The following is a 17,372-nucleotide window of genomic DNA, read 5'->3' as shown; positions in this document are numbered from 1 at the left end:
TATATCCAGAAATATATATATCCAAATATATATATGTATCCAAAAATATGTATCTTTTTTCCTCCAAGAATGGGCTTGCAGACTAATAGGGTATTCAAACACCTACTTTAATAAACACTGACAAGTTTCTTTTCAGAATGACTACCAGCTTCTACTTTCAACAACTGTACACAAGGATTTTCACATTGGTGACATCCCTTTGCAAGACCCAGTTTTCCAATTTTTGCCATTTGATTAGTATAGTCATAAGACATCTTAATTTTCATTTTCATTCCTCTCATCTGGAAACCGAGCATCTCTTCACATATACTTGCCCATTTAGGCATCATCTCTGTGAACTACCAATTTATATTATTTTTCTAATGTATTCATTGGGTTACCTGAAAGAGATCTTTTTTATATTTAGATATTAAGCTCTGTTAAATGAGGCACTGAAAACAGTAGTCATATACCTGTTAAACTTTTCTATTAAATCCTTAACACAAAGAGATATTTAAGACGGTCATCTGATTTTTTGCCATATAGTTTGCACTATTCATACCTTTCTAAAAATGTATTTTAACTGCTAAGTTGCTAAGCTATTATTCCTTGTTTTACCTGTTTTACAGCTTTATCTTTCATAATTGGATCTTCGAACCTTCTGAATTCTGCCCACTGTTGTAAAAGGTGTGCATGCATACTCCTGTATATTTTCAATGCCATTTAGTAAACAATCTCAGCTTTCCAATCTTTATAGTACAGTCATCTATCTATTCCTGACCTTGCTATTCATTTCCATTGGTCTATTCATCCATTCCTGTGCCGGAACCATAAAGTTCGCTTTACCTTTTTACTAAGCCTTTATGTCTTGTGACACAACTTGCTCTTCTTTTTCAGAGTTGACACTCATATTCTTGGGTTTTTAATCCTCAATACACATTTTCATCAGGCTTGCAACAATCATTGTAATATTGGATGAGATTTCTTTTAATTTGTATATTTATTTGGGTACAATTGACACATTTTCTTGACTAAGTTGTTGCACTCATGAATACTAAACTTGCCTTGATATTATCATACCCTACCTAGATCATGTTTAACAACTGAGTCAGAGATAGCCACTGAGAAAACTGCAGCCTGATGGGTCTCAGCCAAATCCCTCTCTGGAAATTGTCCTTCGCTGAAGAGAACTGCCTTATCAAAGTCACACCTTCTCCTGAGGAGATAACAGGAACATTAAAGCCTGGTCCTCTTGTCTCAAGCTAGGACAACCCAAAAGGGTATTCCCTGTCTTCAGACCTCACTTTCTCTGATGCACCTCTACTGAAGGTCACCATTTCCCTCTGTTCATTTCTGCTTCTTTCATCTCTCACGGGAGTTGTTTTGGAAAGCTCTCCTGAATAAACTCTCTGCATTCAAACATAAAACTATCAGAGTATGTTTCCGGGGAAACCTGAATTATAATTCTGTCTTCTGCAGGAAAATTCTGGGGTTTGGGGGGATTCATTTAGTCAATTAATTATAAACTTGTCCATATATTTGACATGACTTCTGATATATTTTCAGATGTAAAGAAAATATACTTTGTTTCCGTTTTTCTAATTCCTGTCATGCAATACGCTTTGCTCTTCCGTGAAAGACAGAAATGTTATTTACTAGCTTCCTCAATATCCAGAATTTAAACGTTTGATTATGCCTTATTCTTGAGTTACTATTGAAGGCTACTAAAGAGTATTGTGGATGATACTCATTCCTATTATTAAGAAATAAAATCCATTGTCTTTTGGCATTCATTGCTTCTGATATGAAGTTAGCTGTCAATCTAATTATTGTTTCTTTGTAGATAATCTTCTGGTTTACTAAATTTATCTTTTATAGTGTCCAGTCTAGAGTGTATATAAATGAAATGTTTTATTTCCAGAGTTTATAATTGATTTGATTGCATACCCATCTGTCCTTTCTCAACATTTGATAACTTTTGTTTCAAATTTTCTGTCCTTTTATTGTGGGTGCTATTATTACATTTTTAAGAATCTTATACTAGTAACAGTTGCAGTGATTTTTTCTTTCTGTTTTTCTTTTTTGTTTCCCTCTTAGTATAGCCTTGTACCAATTGTGTAATTATCTGCCTCCAGTTCCCTGGCACAAGTGGGCAAGTGGGGTGTTTTCATTCCCCAGTACTCTTCTAGATTTCTACTCTGGTCCTTTAGTCAGCTCTGTATCCTTTTGATAAAAGCCACTGATGCCTTTCCCTGCATCCACTCATTTAAAAAAAGAGACATCTGGATATTCCTATTCCAGTACCATTTACCTTGTTTTTGTGTTCAGTTGGATCACTTCGATGTGAAAACAAAATGTATCATTGTAATGTATATTATTTATTTGTATATAGTGGAAGATAGAGGAGTATGGAAAAAGGATTAATATCCTTGCATTAATCTCATAGACCTCTTATGATCAGTAATCTATCCAATCAGTTTTCATTCATTTTTAAATGTGGAAAAATTAAATACTATAACAGTTTTGTTTTTTTGAAAGAGAGTTTCACTCTGACATCCACTCTGGAGTACAGTTGTGCAGTCTCAACTCCCTGCAACTTCCATCTTCTGGGCTCAAATGATCTTCCCACCTAAGCCTTCCAAGTAGCTGGGGCTACAGGTGTGCACCCCCATGCTCAGCTAAATTTTTTTTTAATTTTTAGGGGTAGAGATGGGGTTTTGCCATGTTACCCAGACTGGTCTTGAACTCTTAGGCTCAAGAAATCTGTCTGCCTCAGCCTCCAAACGTGCTGAGATCACAGGCCTGAGACAGCATGTTCGACCACAATATTATATCACTTCTTTATCCTGGCATTCCTTTACAGATTTATATCTCAATTCTTGCTCAAAAGTGGCCACTGACCAATCTGTGCCAAAGTATTAATCAATAATATGTGTAGTGTTAATGGCCTAAATTAGCAATTTTCTTTGGATAATCTATAGGCCACTTTCTTAGAGAAGTCTCTATTAAAATGCAAGAAGATATTTGCTGAGTGGTTATCTCAAATCTGTGCATAGATTCCATAAATATCTTCCAAAACACACGCACTTTAGCTAGCAACTACCTTAATTTTGCTTCTCTTTCAGGAAAACTCCTTGCATGAGTTGTTCATAAAAATGATGAATATAACTGGTCTGGAAATCATAATACTCATTTTATTCAAATAGCACATGATCTTTTCATATAAAATTCCATAAGTCAAGCTAAATATATAAATTTTTTGGGGAATGCAGAATCTGAGCAAGGGTAATGATTGGTTGTAAACTTAGGGTTACCTGATGCATCCATTTTCACCTACCAAAAAGGCCACACACTTCTGTCACTGGTCAGAATACTCTATTCTCTGGAAATTTCTAGAAATGCACTGAAAAATTCTTAATTTATGTGATCAGTTTTCCTGGACTCCAAATTGACCATTCTCCTTCTGCTTACATAGTCTTCCTTCTAGCAACATATAGTGCAATTGAATTTAGCAATGCACTTACAGTTACACAGCATAGAGTCTTTATTCTGATCATTATGTTTAAAACCTGCTTGTACCAAAAGCTCCAATATTTTATACTTTATTACATATAATTGTTGAGCTCACAATTATTTGTTAATTTTTTGTATGGTTGGATTTTCTGAGTAATGAGGGTGCTTTGTTATTTCCTCCAGTTATATCCTGCAAATTCTACTCTTCTAAAATATCAAAGAAAAAAGTTTCAATTTTCCATCCAGAGTAATTTTATTTTAAAGTTGTAGGATACTAATATTTTTACATCTGTCACATAAAATTAACATTTTTAAGCAATGTCACATTTTAAATTGTATTACAAGACAAGAAAAGTTATTATTTTAACACATGGTATTTTGATATTTTGATATTATCCCAAATAGATAGTTGTGATATTTTCATAATTTAATTATAAACATATTTTAAAGTGCATTTATTTGAGTACTAGTGTCTACAACATTTTTCTGTAACTTTAAGCACATTTCTTACCACAAGCTGAACTCTTCCACCATTAAGTACATCTGGATCTAACTCAGGCAAAAAGTGATTGCTGCATAGTGACAAAAACAGAAAGTATTTTATAATGTAAATGCAGAGGAAGCATATAAAGGAAATGTCCAACTAAAAAGCTTGAGAAAAATTAGTTATTTACAAAATGGAAATAACAGTTTTCTTAAATTATATTACAAGCAAAAATAAGTACAAATGTACATCTTTCCCTAATTTAAAAAAAATCAATTTGAGATAAAATTTCAATTTCTAAATAACACTTCAATACCACCCTTCTTTGTCAAACATAAACACATGCAAAGAGCCACAATTGATAGTACTACTAATGATGGTTAACAAATTATAGAAAATTTAAACATTTTATTTGTTATTTGCTTACATTTTTTAGTTGTCTTTTCAAAAAAAATAAAGCTTCCTACTTTTAAAATAGCTCTAGTGTGTTTAATGGATTATACTAATATTTAAAATAAAATACTGTTTAAAACTAGAACAATGATATTTGGCTTTTCAAGAACTCTTGTCTTTGAAAATCTTTTTTTCTTAAAATATGACTACCTATTTAGTGTATTATATTTTCAAAGGATAAAGTTTAACAATTGCTTATTGTTTAAAATTTTATATATAACTTATTTATGAGTAAGGATTATCATTAAATATTTAAGTATATCAAAATGTCATCCTGAAACATTTTTCTTACATTTTTGTTTACACTACATCTGTTCTAATGTTTTTAATTTTCTGAATAAGACCTCTTATATCTGGTTAATAGAAATAGTAAGTTATGGATTCTATTATTACATGTTTGTTTATAGTTCTAAGGATGCTTTCTCTTATGGTTTGGATGTAGTCTCACCAAAACCCATGTTGAAATTTGATCACCAATGTAGCAACGTTGGCTGCTGGAAACTAGTGAACAGGTGTTTGGGTCACGAGGGTGGTTACCTCTCATGAACGCCTTGATGCTATTCTTGCAGTGAGTGAGTTCTTGTTCTTGTTAGCCTGGATTAGTTCTGGCAGGACTGGATTAGTTGCCATGAGAATGGTTGTTGAAAAGCCAGTATACCCCGTGGGTTTTGCCCCTTCATATGAGTCTACTTCCTCATTGACCTTCCACCATGTTGTGACCCGGCATCAGACACCAAGCAGATTCTGGTGACACGTTCCTTGAACAACTCAGCCTGCAGAACCATGAGCTACCTAAACCTCTTTTCTTTATAAATTACTCAGTCTGAGCTATTCTATTATAGCAACACAAAACAGACGAAGATACTACCCTATTAATTAAATTGATTAATAACAACATAAAATAAATTGTGCTTACATTAATTTGAATAATTAGTAAGATAAAAATTCTCAAATATTGATGCCTTTATTCCTACTTTTCTGCTCACATTAAAATGTGACCTAATTCAGATCATAAAGTTTTATTTTTATTTTTATATGATTTTTCATATTTTTCAATGAATTAGATAAAACTGATCACATATTAAAGTTACATTTATATATATTATTAAAAGAAATTTGTTTTAAACCTATTTTGACTTGCTGTTAAACTAAGTTTTAACTGTAATAATTACAGGTTTTTGTTTGTGTGTTTGATACTCATGTGAAACAGTTACTATAAAACTGATCACATATTAAAGTTACATTTATATATATTATTAAAAGAAATTTGTTTCAAACCTATTTTGACTTGCTGTTAAACTAAGTTTTAACTGTAATAATTACAGGTTTTTGTTTGTGTGTTTGATACTCATGTGAAACAGTTACTACCCACTATGCCTGAAAATTTTTCTAAAATTGTCTTTATATTTATATTCAATATTGGCTTACATTTTTGATAAATGCCTATAATAACATTTTTATTCCTTGTGGATATATGTAGCTAAAACAAAAATCTTGAAAATCTATGTAAAAATATCATCTCTGGACTTTTATTTCCTTAAAACTTTGGTTCAGGATGCATATATATGCTTTATATCATATTGCTATGGGCTGGATTCTGTCCCCTAAAATGCATATGTTGAAGTTCCAACCCCTAGTACCTCAGAATATGGCTGTACTTAGAGATCTGAAAGAAGTAATTAAGGTAGATAGGATCATATAGGTGTGCCTTAATCCAATATCACTGGTGTCCTTGTAGGAAGAGAAGATTAGAACAAAGACAACACAGCCTAAGGGATAACAATGTGAGGATACAGCAAGAAAGTAGCCATCTGCAAACAAAGGAGGTCTCCAAAGATACTGCACCTGCTGACACCTTGATCTTGAACTTGCAGCCTCTGGAGCTGAGATAAAATAATTTTCCCTTGTTTAAACTACCCAATCTGGTATTTTGTTATGGCAGCCCTAGCAAAATGGTACATACATTAATATAACAAAAATTAACGAAGCAACTTTTAGATTTAAGGTACCTTGTTGCTAGGGAATATAAACATTTGATATCTTCAACCTTGTAGCTCACCTGTACGTCATGAGTTAGAATTATTATCTTTCTATGAAAGAGGAAACTGAAGCTTTGCGGCATCACTGAAAAGAGTTACATGACAGCCACAGGGTTGAATTATAATTTTAACTGTCAAACTTACAAATAACAAAAATAAAGCAAAATAAAACACAACCTACAATATACATGATATCTAAAAACATTTAATGAATACCACATTTTTTACTTTATAGAGTAGAATGATTTTTGTGGCTCATCTGTTGGTTTCAAGCATTACAGAATAGAGTTGTTCCCAAACATTTCAGGGTGAAAAATAGAAGGAGTAATTAAATCTATTCTATATGAAAGGCCTTTTTATTACCTGGCAACGTAGTGTATTGGCCTTTGGCTATAAAGTCATGTTTGTTTTAGCACAATTAACCTAGGTTTCAATTTTCAAGATGTGTTTACAATACAAAAATCTAATTTAGAGGAAATGACCTCACCATTTCATATTTCTGGAACTAGTTGTTCCATGAACCTCAACCTGTGTGTGAAGCCATTGGTATGTATATTCTCTATTCCTTTCTAATTTTTCATTTGCAGTGGTATCTTTGTGGATAGGATCTTCTTCTATACCTGTGAAAGAAATATGGAATGTGTATTTGTTATTTAAAGAGATTAAACTTCAGCCAACCAGTTTCATCTGTGCTAAACATTTTATCACAAGAAAGTAAAAAATGACTAACTTAAGAGAACTAAATCTATAAGAAAAGTAATGTCAGTAAGAAAAGTAATGTCAGTCACATATTAACTATTTTTCCTGCTTAAGTTTCAAACCCATCTATTTTGAAAAACATACTTAAAATCAATCACCATTTATAGGGTTTGTTTTTGAGTTTTTAATTAGAAAAATCAGAGAGTTATTTTTTGGTGCCTTGTAGAATTCTTCTGACATAAAAACATCTGTTCCCTATCTGTCCTTTCAGGATTGAAGTCTAATTATTCTTATACCACTCTTATCCATATGGAGAATTTACAAATTATATTGAGTGTATTTGAACCTGAATTTTCATTTACATAAAACTGAGCTTGCTCTGTGTAAGCTACTATAGTATTTCATGCATTCTGGAGCTACACTGAAGACTAGTTTTAAAGCCTTCCTCCATGGACTTGATCTTCTAGACTGCTTCATTTTTGATATGGGGCTTGTTGGCTTCATAAACTTGATTGAAAGTATAGCAGAGGGAGACACCTCTTAAAACCTAAATCATAGTAATCAACTCAGAACAATCCCGTAGTTTAAAAACCTGATGTTTAAAATGTCAAGTTATTACTTTGGAATATTCTTTCATTATAGATGTTTGTACAGAAGAAGTCTACATATTTGCAAGTTGTTTGGAAAACAAATAAAGCATGGTGCAAAACCTATTTTGAATACCCTGTGCACGTACGTGCACATACACATACACACAAGCTTAGCATGTGTCATTCAGAATATGTTGAGGATGATATATCTAACATGTCTTTCTTCCTTAAAGGTTACTGTTGTAATTAGTGAAATGACTCTAGTTTTCAATTTAAACAGATGTTGAAACCAGGTCTCTGGAAAGCTTAAAATCTGGATGCTTTGAGTATCTAAAACTCCGTTATTTAGCAAAGTTCCTATTGCTTCTTATGCCACCTTATATTTCTAAAATGACTTCAGGCCTTGAAACCTGAACTTAGTTGGTTTTTCCTTAGTTGCTACAATAGTTGCAACTCTTCCATAGTTGCTACAATTAGAGGAACAATTACTTCACATGAGGGGATTGACTGCTGAATCCATCAGCAGACTCCATTTTCATATATAGCCTTATAATTATACAAAAGTTATAAAACACACTCAAACAAAGGGAAGATTTGGCTTTGCTACACACTGCATTGGGTCTCTATTCTAGCAAAACCCCTAGCTACTGATCTGGTTTCCTGGAGTGACCAGGCCAGATGTTGGACAGCACAGTGACTGAGAACAGTGATGACTCAGTGACCCTGATGATCAACTGAGTCCAAGACTTGAAACTCACCTACTCCTGATTTGGAGAGAATCCTTTTGTAATAAGTGAACTTTTAGTTAAAACGTAAATAATCTCAGTCTTACTGTTCTTAAAAATAGTGGCATATACTTGCAATGGTCACTTTTTAAAGTACTCATTCTGGAAAGCTTTCCTCAATTCTACAATAACACTTCATAAACTCTAAGTGGTTTTACATCAGAACTTAGCCAAAGTTCTAAACAACAATTCCTGAGTAAAAAGGAGAAGTTTCATCATAAGGATCCAATTCTTATTAACCATTTTAACCCCAAGGCATAAATTGGTAGATTGGCATGAGCTCAGTGTAAGAAACAGAACAAGCATACTGGTGAAATTGGCTGGATGTACTTGAAAATACTGCAATTCAAATGTTAGAGGAAGTGGTTCTGTCTCAGCAAAATCATTTCAGAATTACTCCTGTTACTGAGGAAGAGAAAGTAACATTTATTCTTGGAAGCTTGCAGAAGTCCTATTTTTAGCAACTTGTGTAGGAAGAATAAGGGTGACCTGGATTAATTAACGGATACTTACCAGTTTCCAGTTAGGCTGCCCAGTAATTCCTTCCTTTCAATATCAGAAGAAGCATCCTTCTGCCTGCAGAACACTAATCCCTTTATCCACAGTTCCTTGCTACTTCTATGGGTTTTGCACCAATTCCCTATATTATTAACCTAAGAAAAATGCCTTCTTTTGATTCTTGCTATCCTCCAGTTACTACTGTTTATATGTGCTCTTTACTTCAAAACACAACCTTGAGTAATTTTATTTAAACATTTTTGAACTTTTATTATAAAAATAATAAATACTCATTATAGAAAATTTAGGAAGTAAAAAGTCAAAGAAAAGACAATCTGCAAACATCATTATCAAGACAACTGCTGGTTAATATATAAAGGCATTTACTTGTAGCTGTTTTCACATTTTTGTTTTGTTTTGTTTTGACTTCAGTTTACACACATAGTTGTTCCTCAGTACCCATAAGGAATTGGTTCCAGGACCTTCTTTGAATACAAAAATTGCTGGATGCTCAAGTCTCTGATATGAAATGACATTTGCTTATAACCTGTGAACATCCTTCTAGATACATTAAATCATTTATAGATTACTCATAATACGCAATACAATATAAACTATCATACTAATTTTCTTAGGAAATAATGAAAGAAAAAATCTGTACATGTTCAGCGTAAGTGCATTTAAAAAAATTTTTTTATCTGCAGTTGGTTGAACCTACAGATGCAGAACCCATGGATATGAGAGGCTGACTGTAATTATATGTATTCTTCATATCCTATTTTTCAGTTAGTATTATAATAAAAATATTATATGTAATAGAAAACTCAGATATAATTTGCATGGTTTTATACTATGATCTACCAACTTACTATATAATAGATTTTTAATTATCTCCTTTTAAATTTTACTTTAAGTTCTGAGATACATGTGCAGAACGTGCAGGTTACATAAATACACACGTGCCATGGTGGTTTACTGCACCCATCAGCTCATCATCAACATTAGGTATTTCTCCTAATGCTATCCCTCTCCTAAACCCCCACCCCTCAACATGCCCCACCGTGTGATGTTCCCCTCCCTTTGTCCGTATGTTCTCATTGTTCAACTCCCAATTATGAGTGAGAATATGCGGTGTTTGGTTTTCTGTTCCTGTGTTAGTTTGCTGAGAATGATGGTTTCTAGCTTCATCCATGTCCCTGCAAAGGACATGAACTCATCCTTTCAGATGGCTGCATAGTATTCCATGGTGTATATGTGCACATTTTCTCTATCCAGTCTATCATTGATGGGCATTTGGGTTGATATCAGTCTTTGCTATTGTGAACAGTGCTGCAATAAACATATGTGTGGATGTGTCTTTATAGCAGAATGATGTGTAATCCTTTGGGTATATACCCATTAATGGGATTGCTGGGTCAAATGGCATTTCTAGTTCTAGATCCTTGAGGAATTGCCACACTGTCTTCCACAATGGTTGAACTAATTTACACTCCCACCAACAGTGTAAAAATGTTCCTATTTCTCCACATCCTCTCCAGGATCTGTTGTTTCCTGATTTTTTAGTGACTGTCATTCTAACTGGCATGAGATGGTATCTCATTGTGATTTTGATTTGCATTTCTCTAATGACCAGTGATGATGAGTTTTTTTTATATGTTTGTTGTCTGCATAAATAATTAATCCATTTTAAAAGATGGAATTAAAAATAAAATATCTAATAGTATAAATATTTTGAAGAATTTGATGTAATCTATATTGTCAAATGGTTTTAAAAGGTCTCACTAATAACATACTTTATGAGATTGCTTATTTTACTGAGTCCCTGGTCAACAGTAAGAGAGCAAATATTTTTAAACTGCTGATAATTTGATAACAACACTAATTATGGTCTTAATTTACACATCTTTGCTAGTGAAATGGAACATTATAATTATTTAATAATTTTAGTTTGTACATTGTAAAATATCTTTTTTGTTTCCTTCAATTATCTACTGGATTCTAGTTTCCTTTTTTGTTTTTGACTATTTATAATTATTTTTCTGTTATCACTGGTGCAAATATTTTCCCCTGACAATTGGTTGATTTTAGTTTCTACTCTATTTTCTAAAGGGGCAATTTTCTTTTTCAGTAGGCATACAAATTTATATATTTGCCCCAAATCTTCTAAACTATAGGCTACTTTTCTTTCATAATTTATAGGTATTTCCCAATTCTATAAACTGCATGAGATATAAGAGGATTTCAGGGACAAACTGGACACTCTTCCAATATTTTGTTTTTCACAAATAATATCACTACAAGATATTGTAAGATGGCCTGAAACTGGCTTATCTAACAATTATATTCATTCCGTAATTTCATTGACCTCACTGCTGGATTCCAGACCACTTCCTTTGTCTTACAACTCTTTTTTTTCTGCAGGCCTTTGGGACGCCAGACATCAAGTATTCCCTCCCTTCAGGATCCTTTTTAGATTCCTTTAGATGTTGGTGCTCCCAGTTTTACAAGTACCTAGGAGTCAGTTCCCACTCTATATCTGGCACTGTGCTAGCTTCTGATAACAGTCAACCTGATTGGCATAGTTTCTTATCTCACAGAGCTAACAGCTGAGAGGACTAGGTATCACCAACCTCTATCTTATTCCTGTTCTTGTATCTCATATTTCTACCTGAACTTCAAAATCACAACTTGTCTTTACCATCATCATCCTACTAAAATATGTTTTTTCCTCCTGGATTCCGAAGTAACGCAGATTAGTCAGTCTGTAGTCAATATTGGCTACTTATTTTTTAAGTACAAATATCTAATCAGATATAAGAACTAGTCCACCTCCTGGGTAATCTACTAATCTGGTTCCTTCTTTCTTTCACAATTGCAACCATTTTACTTCAGGCCCCATTCTGAACGTGAGTGAGCAGTCTTATATGTGGTGATATATATATGTGTAAGGGTACCTTTCTGACCTGTCACAACAGAAGAGGTTCTCTTCCTCTTAAACCCAACATCTTAAACTATGCACCAGATCCCAATCCTTCCATATAATCTAGAATCCCTTGCCATCAGTTTCCCTTTTCTTCTATATTTTCAGCATATCTTAAGACTGACTTTTTACATTCCCCTCCAGTGACTCTTCTCTCTCTCCTTCCCTAATCAGATGAGCTTCTTGAAGACAAAGATTAGTCTCTGTTGACTTACTTGCCGTCCGCATTATGGCTTTCTCCCAACACCCTTTCACTGGAACTGTGCACATCAAAATGATCATAATGCTAAATTTGGGGGACTTTTTGAAGTTCATATCTTACTGACTTCTCCATAGTATTATTCACTGTTATCCACTCCCTCCTTCTTGAAAGGGTTGTTTTCCCTGGATTCATTACCTTCTCCATGTTTTTATTCTCAATCCTTTGGCTAAACCCTGGTCTATTCCAAGGGCCCCTCTTCCCTTGCCATCTTTTTCAATCTCAGGATTATTCTCTGGAGTTCTTTCTTGGCCCCATTTTATTTTTAGGCTATACTCTCTCTGTAATGATATGCATTCAAATTCTTCAATTGTCATCTTTATTTTCTTCTGAGACATGTATTCAAAGACTCCTCACTTATATATCCAACAGATACTTCAAGCATGTGAAAAAATTGAACTCATGGTTATTATTTAACCTTTTCCTAAATTTTCTATAATGCTATCACTATAATTAATTTACAACTGAGGAAACAGTGTGGTACTGAACCAGAATTCTTTCTCACCTTCCAACTGCATATCTTACCATCTATGTTAAATCTATTAAATCTCCTCCATTCCCACTGCCACTATTTTTAATTCAGGCTACAATTGTTTCTTCTGAATTACTACAACAGCCTTCTAAATGGCCTCTGCTTTTAGTCTTCCTCCCACAGATATATCTCCATACCGCAAATGATCTTGCTAAAATACAAATCTAATTGTGCCATCTCATAGGTTAAATTCCTGGTTCTCCACTGCCTTTAGATAATATTCAAAGTATTTTTTTTTTTTTTTTGCATAATGTATAGGTCTTACTTTATATCTTCAGACATTTCTGTTAGCTTCCTGTCTCAATCCCCCAGGCATAGTGTGGTTACCCCAAATGTTCTCTTTTGCCCACAGACCTTTGCCCATACTGTCTTCTATGCTTGGGACTATCCACTTTGCCAAGGGTATTTCTGCTTCAGGTCTTTAAGTCTCAGTTTAGAACTTACATTCTTTGGGGTAAGCTCCCAGATCATCCAACACTGCATTCCTTATTTAAATTAGGTTAGGTATGCTCATTCCAAAGAACCGTATAGATACCCCATGAGAGCATTCATTACATTGTATTCTATTTTCTTATCTAAGTGTCTGCTTTCCTACCATTATCAAGGGCAAAAATTACAATTACTTTTGCACCAATCTAACACAATATAATCTCCTTAAGTGGTACATAGTAGGATGGTGCTCAAAAATATTTGTGAAATAAAATAATAATTACCACAGTTGGTTAATGTTATCTCAGTACCCTGAGAAAAGTAGAACTAGAATTTGTAGATTTTTAGCATGTGTACAAACCCGTGCATTGTGGAGGACAACACATGTCTAAACATGATTAACTTGATTATTATAATAGAAACTTCAGCTTTGAAGGTTAAGATTAGATTGGGATAAAAATTAGCAACTAAAGGTACAGAATTAAATACAAAACCATGCCAGGCACGGTGGCTCACGTCTGTAATTTCAGCACTTTGGGAGGCTGAGGGAAGCGGATCACCTGAGGTCAGGAGTTCGAGACCAGCCTGGCCAACATGGTGAAACTCCATCTCTACTAAAAATACAAAAATTAGCTGGGTGTGGTATTGCTCACCTGTAATCCCAACTACTATAGGGAGGCTGAGGCAGGAGAATTGCTTGAACCCAGGGGGAGGAGTTTGCAGTGAGCCAGGATCATGCCACTGCACTCCAACCTGGGCGACAGAGTGAAACTTTGTCTCAAAAAATAAAATTAAATAAAAATAAAAATAAAACACAATACCAAAAAAAGAAACACTACTCATTCATATAAAATTACTTTATAAAATGTTTGAAATATACTCAATCATAGAGGAAAGCAGATTAGTTTTAAGAAGTTCACCAAAAGAAATGAAGTACTTTCTAAATTAATGGAAATATTATTCTTTTCTTCATGAAAAGCACAACAAAAGTGTTCATTAAACTCATATGCTTCAAATAAATCAGTTTTCTAAATTTTCAATATAACATAATATCTTAAAGTGAGGGAGATTAAGATTCAATTATCATTTAAGGCACAGAAAAATAAGCTAACTACATTTTTAATACGTATGGCAACTTTCCCATGACTATTTTCTTTTCCCTTAATGGCTTTTCTCAGTAATATAATAAAATACTCTTGGTTTCATGAATAGTGATGAGTTCATTTCTTTACCAAAAGTTTTTGGAGGACATAGTTGTGGCTCAGAAAAACACTTCTTCATGAAATGGAAATACTTTTGGTAACTTTGATAAATGGCTGATTCTATGTATCTTATGTTGGCAATACTAAAATTTTGATTTACACTATAAAGCAAAAGTGGTCTCTATGTGTTTACTAAAATAAGTTATTGCATTATACCTCACAAATAAAGCACAACTAAAAATGGAATTTGGCATAAATGTTACACTAACAAGATTTTAATTTCATTAACATTTGTATAAATACTTGTTGATAGGCTGTTTATGGTTTCTTCCTTAACCAATCCATTCTGTTGTTGGAAAGTTGACAGCATTGGCATGAAACCAGTAACTCTATAAAAGCCATTTGTGTATGACAAGCAACATCCCTATTCTTTAAAAATATATTTAAGTATATATGTAATTGATCACTCAGAAAAAATGACTTCATGAATAAAGAGGATTGTTGGTGTAAACGTTTAAAAAACAGAAACTTTGGGAATAGTGCCAAACCTATATGTAAGGTCAAAGGCTAACATCAGCACCAATCACTCCTTTACATATTTCACTGTATTTTATGGCAGAGAGGGGAAAAAAAAAACTAGAATGAAAGTTATGTGCTAGTTTCTGACATTTGAATTAATTCTCAAAATTGGTCCATTTGGGAGATGGGATAGTACATAAAGTATATGAATAACCTTTATGAAGGCAGAGAAAAAAAAATGAGTTACTAAATTATATCTTTGAAAATATTTAGATTTTGCAAGACACATTTTTGATATCATGGAATTAATAGATTTAGCTGAATCCCTCTAGAATAGCAGAAATATCTTTAAAAAATCAACTACAGTTGTGCTTATTAACCAATTGTAATAAATATTCTGTATTCAACTTATAAACAATTCCACATTAAATGAAATACATTTTGCCATGTATATTGCTTAGCTGGGCTAAATTTCCTCACTAATATCTTTACAGTGCAGTACCAAATACTACATAAAGGGTGATTCTTTGGTTTATTTCCAGAGAATCACACAACACAGGAAAGTCCTAGGTTGCTCAAGTCATATATACATTAACAGGTATTGTGTCTCCATGTTTGCTATAACTAGGGCTGGGACTAGAGTAAGGTGAGTGGGACAATTGAGGTACTTGCTTTAGGCATAACATTTAAGAAAGTGCAAAAAACCTCAGTAATTAAGATAAATAATATTTTACTGTAATATCTAAAAATCAATGCAAAAATTTAAGAGAAACAAAATATCAAAGTTTTAAATAAGAGGACTAGTAACAGTGTTATGCCAAGTTGTTTTGAAGCTTGAATGCAAAAGGAAAGATCAGTAATACTAATTCTTTCTCTGTCCTGGTATTTATCTATTTCTGAGAAACACTAATGTAGATGTCAATAGGATATTGCTTTTAGAACTACCCAGTAGCCATGGAATTTATGATTGTTTCCCATGAGGCTGTCACACTGCCTCATTTTCCATTACAAGAGGTCCTGGAATTCTGACTTACAGGAAATTCGTTAGAGAATAAATTAATTCAGTCTGTAAAACTAGGGTCTGTACCTTAACCATCTTTGTATCTGCCTAGCAACGAAATTGTACATAGTAAGTTGGCTTTTTCACTTACTAGCTGTGTAATGTTGAGTAAATTATTTATCTTCTCTCCGTCTCAGTTTTCTCCTTTTAAAACATAAATAATAACATAAAATGAACACATAGGGTACCTAACATATAGTAAGGATTTACTAGCCATATTACCATCTTTCATTTTAAAAAGTAAAATGAATTCCATCATGCGTAGCCTTAATGCTATCTCAATTGCCAAAGGCCAGGACTTAGTCTAAATTCAGGTCAACTTTGGGGTTCTAGGGGGTAACTCACAGGAGGGAAAGATTGATGAATAACACAAAACTAGCCAGAAAAATTTTCTGGAGGGTGAGTCCAGGAAGTACTCCTTACCAGAATTCTAAATATGTAATCCGTATTTTTAATGTATTTCATTTCATAATATATAAGGATTTTAGTGTGTCTTTAAAAAGAAAAATCCATTTGCACAAGAAGAGTAGATGGTCTTAATTGATTTTGTTATTACAAATTACTTTTATCAATTAGTAATAACCATGAAGGAGACTCCATTGACATGACTCTCTCCTGTTTCACCCTCTCAATTTAATTATCCTTGAAAAATATTCCTCTATCCAACCTAGACTCCCTCAGGGAATGTTAATATAGTAGGTCATCCAAACTAGGGCTCATTCAATAGCATAATGGAGCATCTAATGATGTCAGTAGGTTGGCTTTCAGAATAACATGGTCATAGTGGCCACATAAATATTACTGCCACACACATATGTATGTATGTATGAACACAGTATATATATATATACATACTATATATATTATATATTATATATATATGTATATATAATATATATCATATATATACTTCTGGTCCCTGCTCTATCTAAAGGTTTTTACTCATTGATAAAAATGTATTTCTAATTCTACTGATTTATGTATATATATTAATTGAAGGATAAGTAGGTGGTTTTATTTCCTTTGCTACTTTTATTTCAAAAGAAACCAATAAGTGTATTAGTTGATATATTAGTGATAGAAGCTTGAATAACTCAGTAAAACATACTTTATATCATTACATACCTATATAACAGAAATGCTCATAGCACATAAGTCTATATGTTCATAATGAAATTCCCATTATATGCATTTATATAATTTTATTATACACTTCTGCCTATGATAATTTCTGTATTTGTCAAACTGAATTATATAGATAAGTTTCACATACAGAGATAACTTCATATGGAATACTGAATATACATTAAAATACTGCTTGCATTATGCAAAGCAATAATTAAAAATAACT

The 17,372-nt window shown here is 33.0% G+C and overlaps 1 protein-coding gene across 1 annotated transcript in view; it reads right to left on the bottom strand.

Moving 5' to 3' along the window:
* The window catches only part of LRRIQ1 (leucine rich repeats and IQ motif containing 1), a 212,485-nt gene that overhangs the window by 8,704 nt on the left and 186,409 nt on the right, over positions 1-17,372 (bottom strand). The window contains 2 exon segments of the mRNA XM_023203947.1: positions 4,004-4,064; positions 6,956-7,088. Of these exon segments, the coding sequence (XP_023059715.1) occupies positions 4,004-4,064; positions 6,956-7,088 (194 nt within the window).

Source organism: Piliocolobus tephrosceles, chromosome 10 (assembly GCF_002776525.5).
Source record: "Piliocolobus tephrosceles isolate RC106 chromosome 10, ASM277652v3, whole genome shotgun sequence".
NCBI classification, from domain to species: Eukaryota; Metazoa; Chordata; class Mammalia; order Primates; family Cercopithecidae; genus Piliocolobus; species Piliocolobus tephrosceles.
Note: the sequence above shows the minus strand (reverse complement) of the source record. Positions and strands in the feature narration are given on the sequence as shown.